The following is a 15,870-nucleotide window of genomic DNA, read 5'->3' on the forward strand; positions in this document are numbered from 1 at the left end:
GATCTGCAGAGAAATCCTGAAACGATTCATTTTGTTGAAATAATCATCAACTAATTCAGTAATCGATTAATCACTAATTGGATTATTGGGACTAATAAACAACATTTTCTAAAATAACATCAGAGCTTGAAGCCAAAACTGCAAAATAAATATTTTAGATAAAAGAAACTTTTTTTCCACCTGGTTCACATTTTGTGAAGAAAATTGGTTCATTTTTCATGAAATGATGAATTAAATGATAACAGATCAGCTTCGCTCCAACACAAACGTTTCACATGGAAACTTTTGGTTTTTAGTTGATTCATGTTTTGCTGCAAAAGATCAAATGTTCAGTAAACTGAAGCTGTTATTAATGTTTGGTAATGAAATGTTTAAAAATGAACTGAATTATTGTTTCTATGATCAGAGTCTCTGGTGTTCCTCCAGGTTCTGTTCTGGTTCCTCTGCTGTTTTAATCTGCAGCATAAGAACAGAAACAACCAAATATTTAGATTATTAGTTCAGGAACAGCAGCTGGTTTAGTTTGTTTCTCTGTCAGATGTTTATTTATTGTTTTTGATCATTTTGCTGCCTCCATTTTTAATTTCAGCATTTAAATGTGAAACATCCCATAATATTCCTGCTCGGTTTCTCTGATTTCCACAGAGAAATAAAACTAAAGCTGTTAATGATTCTTTCTTCTTCTTGCTTCTCAGTTGTAGTTTTTCTGCCCCCTGCTGGTTAAAACCATTAATTCAGTTTCAACCTGATTAATTTTTCTCATCAATTAAAATCATTTTTCAGCCTGAAGGAATCAAACAGGAACCAGTGGATGGTCACACAGCTTTACTGGGATTTCAACCAACACACCCCTATTAGTGTGTGTGTGTGTGTGTGTGTGTGTGTGTGTGTGTGTGTGTGTGTGTGTGTGTGTGTGTGTGTGTGTGTGTGTGTGTGCGTGTGTGTGTGTGTGTGTGTGTGTGTGTGTGGGACAGAGACAGATGATTGGAGAGCTTTTAATTTGGTGAGACCTGCTGCCATGGTAACGGGGTTTTAACGCGGAGCTGGAAACTTCCTGCAGGAGAAACGGAACCTGCAGATCTTTAGTTTCTGTAAGAAGCAACAGAGGCAGGAATGAGGCTGCAGGAACAAGCCTGAGCGACACACACACACACACACACACACACACACACACACACACACACACACACACACACACACACACACACACACACACACACACTCTGCTCCCCAGAGAGGAGCGTCAGAGGAGGAGGAGGAGCAGGAGCTGCTGGATCCGCCTGCCAGTCCAGATTCAGGGTTTATTTCTCCTCGCCGCGTCCAGCTGGTTCTGATCCGGTTCTCCCGGGACCATCTCAGTCTGTCCGGCGGCTCCAGCTGCCGCGGTTCGGACAGCCGGGTCGGGTTCCTCCGGGTCAGAGGGGAGATGAGAATCATTTATTAGCTGCAGCGTCAGGAAGGAGCTTTAGGAAGTTTGGTTAGGAAACCCTGATCCCGTCCGCAGAGACGAACCGAACCGAACCGAACCTCCAGGATGCTGTCAGGGAATCCCGGGACTTAATTCCTGATCCACGGATCCGGATCTTCTGTGAGGAACGAGATTATTTCAGTTTTTGTTCTGGAATCAGGAGGAAGTTTGATCTGCATCTCCTGAACTGTGAGGAGGAAATCTGGAGTTTCCGTCCAGATCCAACAGAACCGTCAAGAGTTCGGTTTCCTGACTTGATTGGATCATTTAGGAGTAAAAAGGAAAACATCAGATTTACCTGCCAGGTACTGAAGGTAAGATGCTGCCAGATTAAACTTCCTGCAGATGAAAACATGAACAGAAGATTCCAGATTTAGGTTTTTATAATTCTTCAGAGGTTAAAGTTCATAAAGAACTGAAGTTTGATTCTATCAGGTTTTCTACTGGACCTTCTGGACCTGCAGCGGTTCTGAAGAACCTTCGACCAGAAAAATGAAATCAGACAGAAAAACTTCAACTGAACATAAAGTGAATAAAAAACTGATGCAGAACAAGAAAAGAATAAAAATAAAAAATTAAAGTCAGAAAATCAATAAATGTTTTCAGGCTCTGATCAGTTTTTTATAATAAATAATAAAAACTGAGCAAACAAACAGAATAAAACATTTTTATTCATCTGTTTCTATTTTAGTTATTTCTGCTGTCAGATTAAAGTTGGCATTAATTTAATATTAAAACATTAAAGAATTTCAGTAAAAAATTAATCAGTAAAAATATATTTAAAGATCAAAACATGAAGAAATGAATAAAAACAATAAAATATCCAGATTCAGGAAAAGGTTTGATTTTTGATATCAGTGAAATGGATTTAAATTCATTAACAGAATATTAATTACATAAACTGAAAACTTTGTCAGATTTCATTTCTGTCCAATAATTAATTTTTCTGTTTTTCTTTGTTTTTAGATTCATAAACTTTTTCTTCATCTTGTTTTCGTTTCTTTTCTCCTGAAGCCGATAAAATGTTCGACTTAAAAAATAAAAGTTTAAACTAGTTTCTAAGTTTCTCAGTGAAGAAAATTTTAAAAAGAACCAGAAATTAAAAATTACTGGATGGAAAGAAATAAATTAACGAGGAATAATTTTATTTCATTAATAATTTTATTTAAAAAGTAACAAAAAAACAAATATGTAAAAAATTTCTGGATTATTTGATTTGGTTTCTGCAGATCAAAGCTGCAGCTGTCGGGTTTCCATCCCGTCTTCAACAGAACCAGTTTGGACCATTTAGGAACCAGACGAAGTTCTGCTGGTTTCATTTTCCTGTTCGGCGTTAAATCGGATCGTCTGGAAGGAAACTGAAGGTTTCCTGCTGTTTCCTGACCCAGTTTAAGGTTCGGATTCTGCAGCAGCTTCAGGAAAACATGAAGGTCAAAAACCAGGTCAGGATCCAGAAACAGCTTCAGAAAAACTGGGAGTTTGATTCACTTTGGAGGAAATGAACCTGCTGCAAACTTTAAAGGTTGAATTTAAACTGAAAAACAAACCAGAAGAACCAAAACTAAGAAATGATCTAAAGTTAATGTTTAGTCAGAGGAAATAATTCGTCTCTTTCTGTCCTTGTAGATCCTCCCTCTGAAGAAAAGATCCAGGATTTTCTCCGTTTCCTTCTTTTTGTCTTTAGTGTCGTTTTTATTGTGGAAAGTTTTTTAACTTCACATGAACTGTGACGAACGCCAAGCTGAGGATTCTTAGAAAACCTGACGGCATCACAGAGCTGCAGGTTTCCAGAAACAACTTTCTGATACAAACCAGAAGAATCTGGAAATGAAACCGATTCATTTCTGCAGGAAAAACTTCAGGTTCCTGCTGGACGATGGACAGGTCAGCCAGTTTCCACCAAACAGGGTTTTCTCCGTTTTCTCGGGTTTATTTTACAATAAAGCTGAAATATTTTATTCAAATTAAAAGCAGAAGAAACAAAAACAAACAAGAATTTCTGGACATGGAGGATTTTCTTCACTTTAGCAACAAAAACATCATAAAAACCAGATAAAAAATGGAGAATTAAAATCCAACGATACGCAGATGACAACGTTATTTATGTCAAAGCTCAGAAAACTTAATCTGAGTTTGTTAATTTGAGCTCATCCAGTTTAATAAGGGATTATAATTTCCTCTGAAGTTGGACGAGAGTTTGGTTTGTTTCCTCTGGTTGCCATGGTGCCTGGAGCGCCGGGCGGCGGTGCAGGCAGCGGCGGGCGCGGCGCCGGCGGACGCTGCCTGCTGCGCTGGCTGGGCCTGCGGCTCTGGTCCCGCCGGGGAACGCTGCTCTTCGCTCTGCTCTGGTTCGGATCCTGGCTCTTCCTCAACGGCCTGGTTCTGGTCCACCGGACCATCCTGTCCGACTTCTGCACCGACGACAAGAGCAAGAGGATCCTGCAGCGTCTGGTGAGTAAATGAACGTTTGAAACTTTGCTGTAATCTGAGTTTTTAATCTGAGGATCTGGTTCTGATTGGAGGATTATTCAGGTTTTCATTCACTGGTTGATCTTTGATATTTTCTGTCCAGATTAATTTTTACTGTCTGTTTCTGCTGGTTATGAACAAAATATTTGATATTTCAATGCAGCGAGTTTCCATTTGCTGCAGAGCAGATGGTTTCATACTGACTGGTCCCAGTGAGTTTAACTGGTTCTGATGATTCAGCTGCAGGTTTTCTACTTTTAGATGAACTGTTGACGGTTTTAATGTTTCAGGCTTTATGACGTTTTATGGATTAGAACCAAATGATCAGGACAGGCTGTAAAATGAAACTGGTTTTCTGGAACAAATTGATCTGAGAATAAAATCTTTAATTTATGATCAGATTTTCTTTCCTCTGTGAACCGAAGCATCTGATTGGATTCATGATTTAATAGTTTATCGGATTATTTGGGTTCATATTTCAGCCTCATCTATTGATGAGAAATCTGTAGAAATGTAGGAATCAGAAATCTGCAGTGAATGAGGCTGTTTCCTGTTTCCTGTTTTCTGTTTCCTGTTTGCTGTTTCCTGTTTGCTGTTTGCTGTTTCCTGTTTGCAGTTTCCTGTTTCCTGTTTCCGGTTTGCTGTTTCCTGTTTCCTGTTTTCTGTTTCCTGTTTGCTGTTTCCTGTTTCCTGTTTTCTGTTTCCGGTTTGCTGTTTCCTGTTTCCTGTTTCCTGTTTTCTGTTTCCGGTTTGCTGTTTCCTGTTTCCTGTTTCCTGTTTTCTGTTTCCTGTTTGCTGTTTCCTGTTTTCTGTTTGCTGTTTCCTGGTTCCTGTTGTGATGAGTCGGTTTGGATCAGAACCGGGTCGCTCCCGTCCCTCTGATGGTAAACATTTGACCTCCTTGTGTGTTATCTGCCGGGCCGTCGGCCTGCGCTCTCGGTTGCCGCGGTAACCAGCTGCTGCATCAGAGCCGTTTTCTGATCTGCATTTTAATTTTCTTTTCTTCCTCCTTGTTCCATCTGCTCCTCGTTCGTCTTCAGGTTCGGGTCGATTTTCCTCCTTCCTGCTGGTTTTTCATTTTCTAAAATGTTTCTTTAATCTCCTCTTGACGTTTATCCTGATCTGTTCCTGGATTTTCATCTCGTTAGTTTTTTATTTAATTCCTCTCAGATTCTTCAGGTGGCAGAAAAAAATCACAGGATGATGAAAATCTGCAGAACAAACAGTTTGGTTCACATTCTCCTCCTGAATCGATGTTTCCATTATAAAGCCAAAAAACTTCCCATGATGCTTTGCTTCTTCATCCTCCACCAGCTTTTAGTTAAAGTTTTAACTGGCAGGATGGAGAGACACCAAACCAATATGAATTATTGGTTTGGTGAAAATTAACCAAATATTTCTGTAATAAGGTCAAAGGTCAGACCAGCAGTGAAGCACAGTGGTGGAGGGATGATGATCTGGGCTTCATCTGGAGAAACAAGACCTGAGTGAAGCATGACTTCCTCAGGAAGTCCTACGTTTCCTCCGTCCATCACTTCCTGTTTCCTCCGTCCATCACTTCCTGTTTCCTCCGTCCATCACTTCCTGTTTCCTCCGTCCATCACTTCCTGTTTCCTCTGTTGGTTTTATGGTTCTCAGCCTGTGTAGTTTTTGGTTCGGCCCGTTTTGTGCTGTGAGGTTTCTTGTTTCTCCTCAGAACCTCAGTTCTGATCCAGGTCAGCAGCAGCGGTTCTGATCCGGGTCAGCAGCAGCGGTTCTGATCCGGGTCAGCAGCAGCGGTTCTGGTTTCCACCGGGCCTCATGTTGCCTCAGTGACTCAGAGTTCTGCTGGTTGTCAGCTTAGAGACCGGATCGGTTCTGGCTTGTCTCGGCTGCTGGTTTTGTTCAGACCTGAAGAATCGTCCCTTCTTGTCTCGGTTCTGTCAGCCGGAGATTAACGGGTCGACTGATGGATGTTTGAAAACTTTCGTTTGTTTCCTTTTGCATAAAAGTAACAAGTTAGTCTGGAAAAAAGCTTCAGGCGGAAACCTGAGAGAAACGGATCAGAACCACAGAAACACTGAAAGAAACTGATTTATAGCACCGGGCCCAACCAGAACCAGAACCAGAACCAGGTTCTGTGGAAGCCCGGCTCCTCCTGTTTGGGTTTCTGAGGTTTTTATCTCAGATTCTTTGTGCATCAAACTAGAAATTCAGTTTTTCTCCTGAAAGTAAAATGGAAACCATGACAACAAGTTTATCATAAAAACCATTTCAGCATAAAAGTTTGTTTTGGTGTAATTATTGTTTGAGCATAACTTCCATTTTAGCATAAATTCAGTTTTAAAAACAGCAGATTATCTGAGATTATCTGGTGGTTTATCAGATTCATCCTGGTTATGAAGCTGAAGCTGAGTTTCCTGTCGGGTCTCTGGTTCCGTTTAGCCTCAGTGGCTAGTTAAAGCATGGAGAGGAAGAGGATGATGATGAAGATGACGTTCTGCTGTCAGGCTGAGAACCTGAATGTTGAATCTGATCTGATTTAGAAGCAGATCAGATGAAACAGCTGCAGCTTCCTGAACTTTAGGTTTCATATCTGCAGCATTTCACAGAAATGTGATCAGAGAGATAAGTGGAAAAACCTGAGAGCCGTTTGGGTTTTTGGTTCTGATGATGATGATGAATGTTTGGAAAGACGTCAGTGAAACCATCAGCAACCTGAAACGGTTCAAACTGCAGCTTCGCCATGGAAACGGAGCCAAACAACGAGAAGAAACAGCAGGAGGAACCAGGAAACCGGATCAGAATCAGACCGGATCGGAATCAAACCGGATCAGGATCAAGAGATCCGTTCAGATTCGTTCCTCCAGAGGATCCTGCCAACATTCTGCTAGATCACAGCAGTCAAACTCCAGTCGCTGTCCTGCAGGTTTTAGATGAGCCTCAGGTACAAAACTCTGGAACCAAACGGTTTCATTTCCTCCTGCTGGTGTGGACCGGTTCTCCAGAACCTTCATGGCCTCCTGCTGGTGTGGACCGGTTCTCCAGAACCTTAATGGCCTCATTATTCTGTTCAGGTGCTGCAGGAAACCGGGCCTCCAGGACTGGAGGAAGAAAAATCTGTTTTATTTCCTTCATTCAAACATTTGATCTCTTTGGAAACGTCACAGAACCAACATGTTTCCTGTTTAACGGTTCGGTTCTGGAGGATCCTGGTCCAGAATCTCCTCAGTCTGGATCCTCCAAACTGATCTCAGGTCTGAACGGATAAAGAGTCGATCCACTGGAGCTAACTGGTCCTTACCGACCCAAACTATTTAATTTTTAAAAGAGGCCTTTATTTGATAGTTAATTGACAGTAATGAGAGGAAAGACATGAAGCAAATATCGCCGGGTCGGGAATCGAACCTGCGACGGCCGCGTCCAGGACTGGGTCGCGCTAACCACTGCACCACCACGCCCCACCCCCAACAGTTTTAATAATGATCACTTTTAATATTGTTTCAAAGTTAAACGTCCGTTCGTTTAGCACTACATTACCCATGATGCAAGTGCAAGTTGTTCTCTGTGGCATAAAAACAACATCCACCATCAATCCTCCCTTAATCCTGTGTGAATGAAACCTGAGAGCGTTTTTATTTTGTAAGTTTACATTTTCATGTCTGATATTTGTGTTTATGTCAGTTATTATCCCAGGAGGTGAAATGATCCTCATGTTTCTCTGAATATCGATAATGCAAGAGTTTATTTATAATAACTCCTGTTCTATTTTATACTTGCCAGATATATTGTCATTATATTAGTATATGAGGAAATTTACCATTAATTCATATTTTCTGACAGTTTTTATCTTTTCTATGTTTATTGCATTTGACCGATAATCCATGTGTGCTGTTATGGTGCCTCCAGTGGATTTCTGTGGTACTACAGGCCATTTTCATCCTGTCTATGTGTTGCTGTTTTTGGCTATTAATATGCATCTTTATAGATTCTTCTGTTTCAGATAACCACACACACACACACACACACACACACACACACACACACACACACACACACACACACACACACACACACACACACACACACACACACACACACACACACACACACACATATACATACAAAACCAAATATCAGTACCCCGTTATTATCTATGTTCCTGCTATTATTCCACCAATAAACCAGAATTGATCTTTGATTCTATTGATGAGAAATCTGAAATGAACTCATGTTAGAATCACACACAGTCTTCTGCATTTAAAATCTGATGTTAATGAGTCAACTTCTAGAAATGTAGATCTGGTCTGGATGAGTGAATCATAAAATCATCCTGTTATAACTTCAGCTCTCAGTTAGTAGATGAAATAAATAAAAACAACAAATAATGTTCAGATGTTTGTCATAAACTCATAAATGCTTCCTGGAAACTTCATGGTTTCATAAATTTCTATTTTTTTCTGGTTCGTCTGAACAAAGAAGTTTAAAATGTTTTAGGAGATGAAATTTTTCTGAAGCCGATCCGGTGAATCCGTCTCATATGGTCTGTCGTTGTTTGTTTCTGTTTCCGTTTCAGGACGATTGTTTTGGTACTTTTGGTACTTTTGGTACTTTTGGTATTTTTGGTATTTTTTGGTATTTTGGGTATTTTTTGGTATTTTTGGTATATTTTGGTATTTTTGGTATATTTTGGTATTTTTGGTGTTTTTGGCATTTTTTGGTATTTTTTAGTATGTTTTGGTATTTTTGGTATATTTTGGTATTTTTGGTATATTTTGGTATATTTTGGTATTTTTGGTATTTTTGGTATTTTTGGCATTTTTTAGTATGTTTTGGTATTTTTGGTATATTTTGGTATTTTTGGTATATTTTGGTATTTTTGGTGTTTTTGGCATTTTTTGGTATTTTTTAGTATGTTTTGGTATTTTTGGTATTTTTTGGTATTTTTGGTATATTTTGGTATTTTTGGTATATTTTGGTATTTTTGGTATATTTTGGTATTTTTGGTGTTTTTGGCATTTTTTGGTATTTTTTAGTATGTTTTCGTATTTTTTGGTATTTTTGGCATTTTTTAGTGTGTTTTGGTATTTTTGGTATGTTTTGGTATTTTTGGTATATTTTGGTATTTTTGGTATTTTTGGTATTTTTTGGTATTTTTTAGTATTTTGGTATTTTTGGTATATTTTGGTATTTTTGGTATATTTTGGTATTTTTGGTATTTTTGGTATTTTTTGGTATTTTTTAGTATGTTTTGGTATTTTTGGTATTTTTTGGTATTTTTGGTATATTTTGGTATTTTTGGTATATTTTGGTATTTTTGGTATATTTTGGTATTTTTGGTGTTTTTGGCATTTTTTGGTATTTTTTAGTATGTTTTGGTATTTTTTGGTATTTTTGGCATTTTTTAGTATGTTTTGGTATTTTTGGTATGTTTTGGTATTTTTGGTATATTTTGGTATTTTTGGTATTTTTGGTATTTTTTGGTATTTTTTAGTATTTTTGGTATTTTTGGTATATTTTGGTATTTTTGGTATATTTTGGTATTTTTGGTATTTTTGGTATTTTTTGGTATTTTTTAGTATGTTTTGGTATTTTTGGTATATTTTGGTATTTTTGGTATATTTTGGTATTTTTGGTATATTTTGGTATTTTTGGTGTTTTTGGCATTTTTTGGTATGTTTTGATGTTTTTGGTATATTTTGGTATTTTTGGTGTTTTTGGCATTTTTTGGTATTTTTTAGTATGTTTTGGTATTTTTTGGTATTTTTGGCATTTTTTAGTATGTGTTGGTATTTTTAGTATGTTTTGGTATTTTTAGTATGTTTTGGTGATTTTTAGTATGTTTTGGTATTTTTCGTATTATTTGGTATTTTTTAGTATGTTTTGGTATTTTTTGGTATTTTTGGTATTTTTCGTATTATTTGGTAGTTTTTGTATTTTTTTGGTATTTTTGGCATTTTTTGGTATTTTTGGCATTTTTTAGTATGTTTTGGTATTTTTAGTATGTTTTGGTATTTTTGGTATATTTTGGTATTTTTGGTATATTTTGGTATTTTTGGTGTTTTTGGCATTTTTTGGTATGTTTTGATGTTTTTGGTATATTTTGGTATTTTTGGTGTTTTTGGCATTTTTTGGTATTTTTTAGTATGTTTTGGTATTTTTGGTATATTTTGGTATTTTTGGTATATTTTGGTATTTTTGGTATATTTTGGTATTTTTGGTGTTTTTGGCATTTTTTGGTATTTTTTAGTATGTTTTGGAATTTTTGGTATTTTTTGGTATTTTTGGTATATTTTGGTATTTTTGGTATGTTTTGGTATTTTTGGTATATTTTGGTATATTTTGGTATTTTTGGTGTTTTTGGCATTTTTTGGTATTTTTTAGTATGTTTTGGTATTTTTGGTATTTTTTGGTATTTTTGGTATATTTTGGTATTTTTGGTATATTTTGGTATTTTTGGTATATTTTGGTATTTTTGGTGTTTTTGGCATTTTTTGGTATTTTTTAGTATGTTTTGGTATTTTTTGGTATTTTTGGCATTTTTTAGTATGTTTTGGTATTTTTGGTATGTTTTGGTATTTTTGGTATATTTTGGTATTTTTGGCATTTTTTAGTATGTTTTGGTATTTTTGGTATGTTTTGGTATTTTTGGTATATTTTGGTATTTTTGGTATTTTTGGTATTTTTGGTATTTTTGGTATTTTTTAGTATTTTTGGTATTTTGGTATATTTGGTATTTTTGGTATATTTTGGTATTTTTGGTATTTTTGGTATTTTTTGGTATTTTTTAGTATGTTTTGGTATTTTTGGTATTTTTTGGTATTTTTGGTATATTTTGGTATTTTTGGTATATTTTGGTATTTTGGTATATTTTGGTATTTTTGGTTTGTTTTTTGGCATTTTTTGGTATTTTTTAGTATGTTTTGGTATTTTTTGGTATTTTTGGCATTTTTAGTATGTTTTGGTATTTTTGGTATGTTTTGGTATTTTGGTATATTTTGGTATTTTTGGTATTTTTGGTATTTTTTGGTATTTTTTAGTATTTTTGGTATTTTGGTATATTTTGGTAATTTTTGGTATATTTTGGTATTTTTGGTATTTTTGGTATTTTTTGGTATTTTTTAGTATGTTTTGGTATTTTTGGTATATTTTGGTATTTTTGGTGTATATTTTGGTATTTTTGGTATATTATTTGGTATTTTTGGTGTTTTTGGCATTTTTTGGTATGTTTTGATGTTTTTGGTATATTTTGGTATTTTTGGTTGTTTTTGGCATTTTTTTGGTATTTTTTAGTATGTTTTGGTATTTTTTGGTATTTTTGGCATTTTTTAGTATGTGTTGGTATTTTTAGTATGTTTTGGTATTTTTAGTATGTTTTGGTGATTTTTAGTATGTTTTGGTATTTTTCGTATTATTTGGTATTTTTTAGTATGTTTTGGTATTTTTTGGTATTTTTGGTATTTTTCGTATTATTTGGTAGTTTTTGTATTTTTTTGGTATTTTTGGCATTTTTTGGTATTTTTGGCATTTTTTAGTATGTTTTGGTATTTTTAGTATGTTTTGGTATTTTTGGTATATTTTGGTATTTTTGGTATATTTTGGTATTTTTGGTGTTTTTGGCATTTTTTGGTATGTTTTGATGTTTTTGTATATTTTGGTATTTTTGGTGTTTTTGGCATTTTTTGGTATTTTTTAGTATGTTTTGGTATTTTTGGTATATTTTGGTATTTTTGGTATATTTTGGTATTTTTGGTATATTTTGGTATTTTTGGTGTTTTTGGCATTTTTTGGTATTTTTTAGTATGTTTTGGAATTTTTGGTATTTTTTGGTATTTTTGGTATATTTTGGTATTTTTGGTATGTTTTGGTATTTTTGGTATATTTTGGTATATTTTGGTATTTTTGGTGTTTTTGGCATTTTTTGGTATGTTTTGATGTTTTTGGTATATTTTGGTATTTTTGGTGTTTTTGGCATTTTTTGGTATTTTTTAGTATGTTTTGGTATTTTTGGTATATTTTGGTATTTTTGGTATATTTTGGTATTTTTGGTATATTTTGGTATTTTTTGGTATTTTTGGCATTTTTTAGTATGTTTTGGTATTTTTGGTATGTTTTGGTATTTTTGGTATATTTTGGTATTTTTGGTATTTTTGGTATTTTTTGGTATTTTTTAGTATTTTTGGTATTTTTGGTATATTTTGGTATTTTTGGTATATTTTGGTATTTTGGTATTTTTGGTATTTTTTGGTATTTTTTAGTATGTTTTGGTATTTTTGGTTATTTGGTATTTTGGTATATTTTGGTATTTTTGGTATATTTTGGTATTTTTGGTGTTTTGGCATTTTTTGGTGTTTTGATGTTTTTGGTATATTTTATTTTTTTTGGTTTTTTGGCATTTTTTGGTATTTTTTAGTAGTTTTGGTATTTTTGGTATTTTTGGCATTTTTTAGTATGTGTTGGTATTTTTAGTATGTTTTGGTATTTTAGTATGTTTTGGTGATTTTTAGTATTTTTGGTATTTTTCGTATTATTTGGTTTTTTAGTATGTTTGGTATTTTTGGTATTTTGGTATTTTTCGTATTATTTGGTAGTTTTTGTATTTTTTTGGTATTTTTGGCTTTTTTGGTATTTTTGGCATTTTTTAGTATGTTTTGGTATTTTTAGTATGTTTTGGTATTTTTGGTATATTTTGGTATTTTTGGTATATTTTGGTATTTTTGGTGTTTTTGGCATTTTTTGGTATGTTTTGATGTTTTTGGTATATTTTGGTATTTTTGGTGTTTTTGGCATTTTTTGGTATTTTTTAGTATGTTTTGGTATTTTTGGTATATTTTGGTATTTTTGGTATATTTTGGTATTTTTGGTATATTTTGGTATTTTTGGTGTTTTTGGCATTTTTTGGTATTTTTTAGTATGTTTTGGAATTTTTGGTATTTTTGGTATTTTTGGTATATTTTGGTATTTTTGGTATGTTTTGGTATTTTTGGTATATTTTGGTATATTTTGGTATTTTTGGTGTTTTTGGCATTTTTTGGTATTTTTTAGTATGTTTTGGTATTTTTGGTATTTTTTGGTATTTTTGGTATATTTTGGTATTTTTGGTATATTTTGGTATTTTTGGTATATTTTGGTATTTTTGGTGTTTTTGGCATTTTTTGGTATTTTTTAGTATGTTTGGTATTTTTGGTATTTTTGGCATTTTTTAGTATGTTTTGGTATTTTTGGTATGTTTTGGTATTTTGGTATATTTTGGTATTTTGGTATTTTTGGTATTTTTTGGTATTTTTTAGTATTTTTGGTATTTTTGGTATATTTTGGTATTTTTGGTATATTTTGGTATTTTTGGTATTTTTGTATTTTTTGGTATTTTTTAGTATGTTTTGGTATTTTTGGTATATTTTGGTATTTTTGGTATATTTTGGTATTTTTGGTGTTTTTGGCATTTTTTGGTATTTTTTAGTATGTTTTGGTATTTTGGTATATTTTGGTATTTTTGGTATATTTTGGTATATTTTGGTATTTTTGGTATTTTTGGTATATTTTGGTATTTTTGGTGTTTTTGGCATTTTTTGGTATTTTTTAGTATGTTTTGGTATTTTTGGTATATTTTGGTATTTTTGGTATATTTTGGTATATTTTGGTATTTTTGGTATTTTTGGTATTTTTGGCATTTTTTAGTATGTTTTGGTATTTTTGGTATATTTTGGTATTTTTGGTATATTTTGGTATATTTTGGTATTTTTGGTATTTTTGGTATTTTTTGGTATTTTTTAGTATGTTTTGGTATTTTTGGTATATTTTGGTATTTTTGGTATATTTTGGTATTTTTGGTTGTTTTTGGCATTTTTTGGTATTTTTTAGTATGTTTTGGTTATTTTTGGTATTTTTGGTATTTTTGGTATATTTTGGTATTTTTGGTATATTTTGGTATTTTTGGTAATATTTTGGTATTTTTGGTGTTTTTGGCATTTTTTGGTATTTTTTAGTATGTTTCGTATTTTTTGGTATTTTTGGCATTTTTTAGTATGTTTTGGTATTTTTGGTATGTTTTGGTATTTTTGGTATATTTTGGTATTTTTGGTATTTTTGGTATTTTTGGTATTTTTTGGTATTTTTTAGTATTTTTGGTATTTTTGGTATATTTTGGTATTTTTGGTATATTTTGGTATTTTTGGTGTTTTTGGCATTTTTTGGTATTTTTTAGTATGTTTTGGTATTTTTGGAATATTTTGGTATTTTTGGTGTTTTTGGCATTTTTTGGTATTTTTTAGTATGTTTTGGTATTTTTTGGTATTTTTGGCATTTTTTAGTATGTGTTGGTATTTTTAGTATGTTTTGGTATTTTTGGTATATTTTGGTATTTTTGGTGTTTTTGGCATTTTTTGGTATTTTTTAGTATGTTTTGGAATTTTTGGTATTTTTTGGTATTTTTGGTATATTTTGGTATTTTTGGTATTTTTGGTATTTTTTGGTATTTTTTAGTATGTTTTGGTATTTTTGGTATATTTTGGTATTTTTGGTGTTTTTGGCATTTTTTGGTATTTTTTAGTATGTTTTGGTATTTTTTGGTATTTTTGGCATTTTTTAGTATGTTTTGGTATTTTTAGTATGTTTTGGTATTTTTAGTATGTTTTGGTATTTTTAGTATGTTTTGGTATTTTTCGTATTATTTGGTATTTTTTAGTATGTTTTGGTATTTTTTGGTATTTTTTGGTATTTTTGGTATTTTTCGTATTATTTGGTAGTTTTTGTATTTTTTTGGTATTTTTGGCATTTTTTGGTATTTTTGGCATTTTTTAGTATGTTTTGGTATTTTTAGTATGTTTTGGTATTTTTGGTATATTTTGGTATATTTTGGTATTTTTGGTATATTTTGGTATTTTTGGTATATTTTGGTATGTTTGGTGTTTTTGGCATTTTTTGGTATTTTTTAGTATGTTTTGGTATTTTTTGGTATTTTTGGCATTTTTTAGTATGTTTTGGTATTTTTTGGTATTTTTTGGTATTTTTGGTATTTTTCGTATTATTTGGTAGTTCTTGTATTTTTTTGGTATTTTTGGCATTTTTTGGTATTTTTGGCATTTTTTAGTATGTTTTGGTATTTTTGGTATATTTTGGTATTTTTGGTATATTTTGGTATTTTTGGTGTTTTTGGCATTTTTTGGTATGTTTTGATGTTTTTGGTATATTTTGGTATTTTTGGTGTTTTTGGCATTTTTTGGTATTTTTTAGTATGTTTTGGTATTTTTTGGTATTTTTGGCATTTTTTAGTATGTTTTGGTATTTTTAGTATGTTTTGGTATTTTTAGTATGTTTTGGTATTTTTCGTATTATTTGGTATTTTTTAGTATGTTTTGGTATTTTTTGGTATTTTTGGTATTTTTCGTATTATTTGGTAGTTTTTGTATTTTTTTGGTATTTTTGGCATTTTTTGGTATTTTTGGCATTTTTTAGTATGTTTTGGTATTTTTAGTATGTTTTGGTATTTTTGGTATATTTTGGTATTTTTGGTATTTTTTGGTATGTTTTGGTGTTTTTGGCATTTTTTTGTATTTTTTGGTATTTTTGGCATTTTTGGTATATTTTGGTATTTTTGGTATATTTTGGTATTTTGGTGTTTTTGGCATTTTTTGGTATGTTTTAGTATGATTTGGTATTTTTTAGTATGTTTTGGTATTTTTTGGCATTTTTTGGTATTTTTTAGTATGTTTTGGTATTTTTGGTATATTTTGGTATTTTTGGTATATTTTGGTATTTTTGGTGTTTTTGGCATTTTTGGTATTTTTGGTATTTTTTGGTATTTTTTAGTATGTTTTGGTATTTTTGGTATATTTTGGTATTTTTTAGTATGTTTTGGTATTTTTTGGTATGTTTTGGTATTTTTGGTATATTTTGGTATTTTTGGTATATTTTGGTATGTTTTGGTGTTTTTGGCATTTTTTGGTATTTTTTGG

At 32.3% G+C, this 15,870-nt stretch overlaps 1 protein-coding gene across 3 annotated transcripts in view; it reads left to right on the forward strand.

The window, feature by feature from the left end:
* Window positions 1-1,256: 1,256 nt before the first annotated feature.
* Window positions 1,257-15,870, forward strand: part of fam69c (family with sequence similarity 69 member C) — a 36,229-nt gene continuing 21,615 nt past the window's right edge. Inside the window, exons 1-3 of one of the 3 annotated variants that reach the window (XM_023326493.1) lie at window positions 1,257-1,782; window positions 2,698-2,910; window positions 3,095-3,919. In XM_023326493.1, coding sequence (XP_023182261.1) covers window positions 3,689-3,919 — 231 coding nt within the window. In that variant the 5' untranslated portion in view covers window positions 1,257-1,782; window positions 2,698-2,910; window positions 3,095-3,688. Of the gene's footprint in view, window positions 1,783-2,697; window positions 2,991-3,094; window positions 3,920-15,870 lie in introns of those variants that run through there. The other 2 variants (XM_023326491.1, XM_023326494.1) reach the window with 2 other exon arrangements.

Source organism: Xiphophorus maculatus, chromosome 21 (genome assembly GCF_002775205.1).
Source record: "Xiphophorus maculatus strain JP 163 A chromosome 21, X_maculatus-5.0-male, whole genome shotgun sequence".
NCBI lineage: Eukaryota > Metazoa > Chordata > Actinopteri > Cyprinodontiformes > Poeciliidae > Xiphophorus > Xiphophorus maculatus.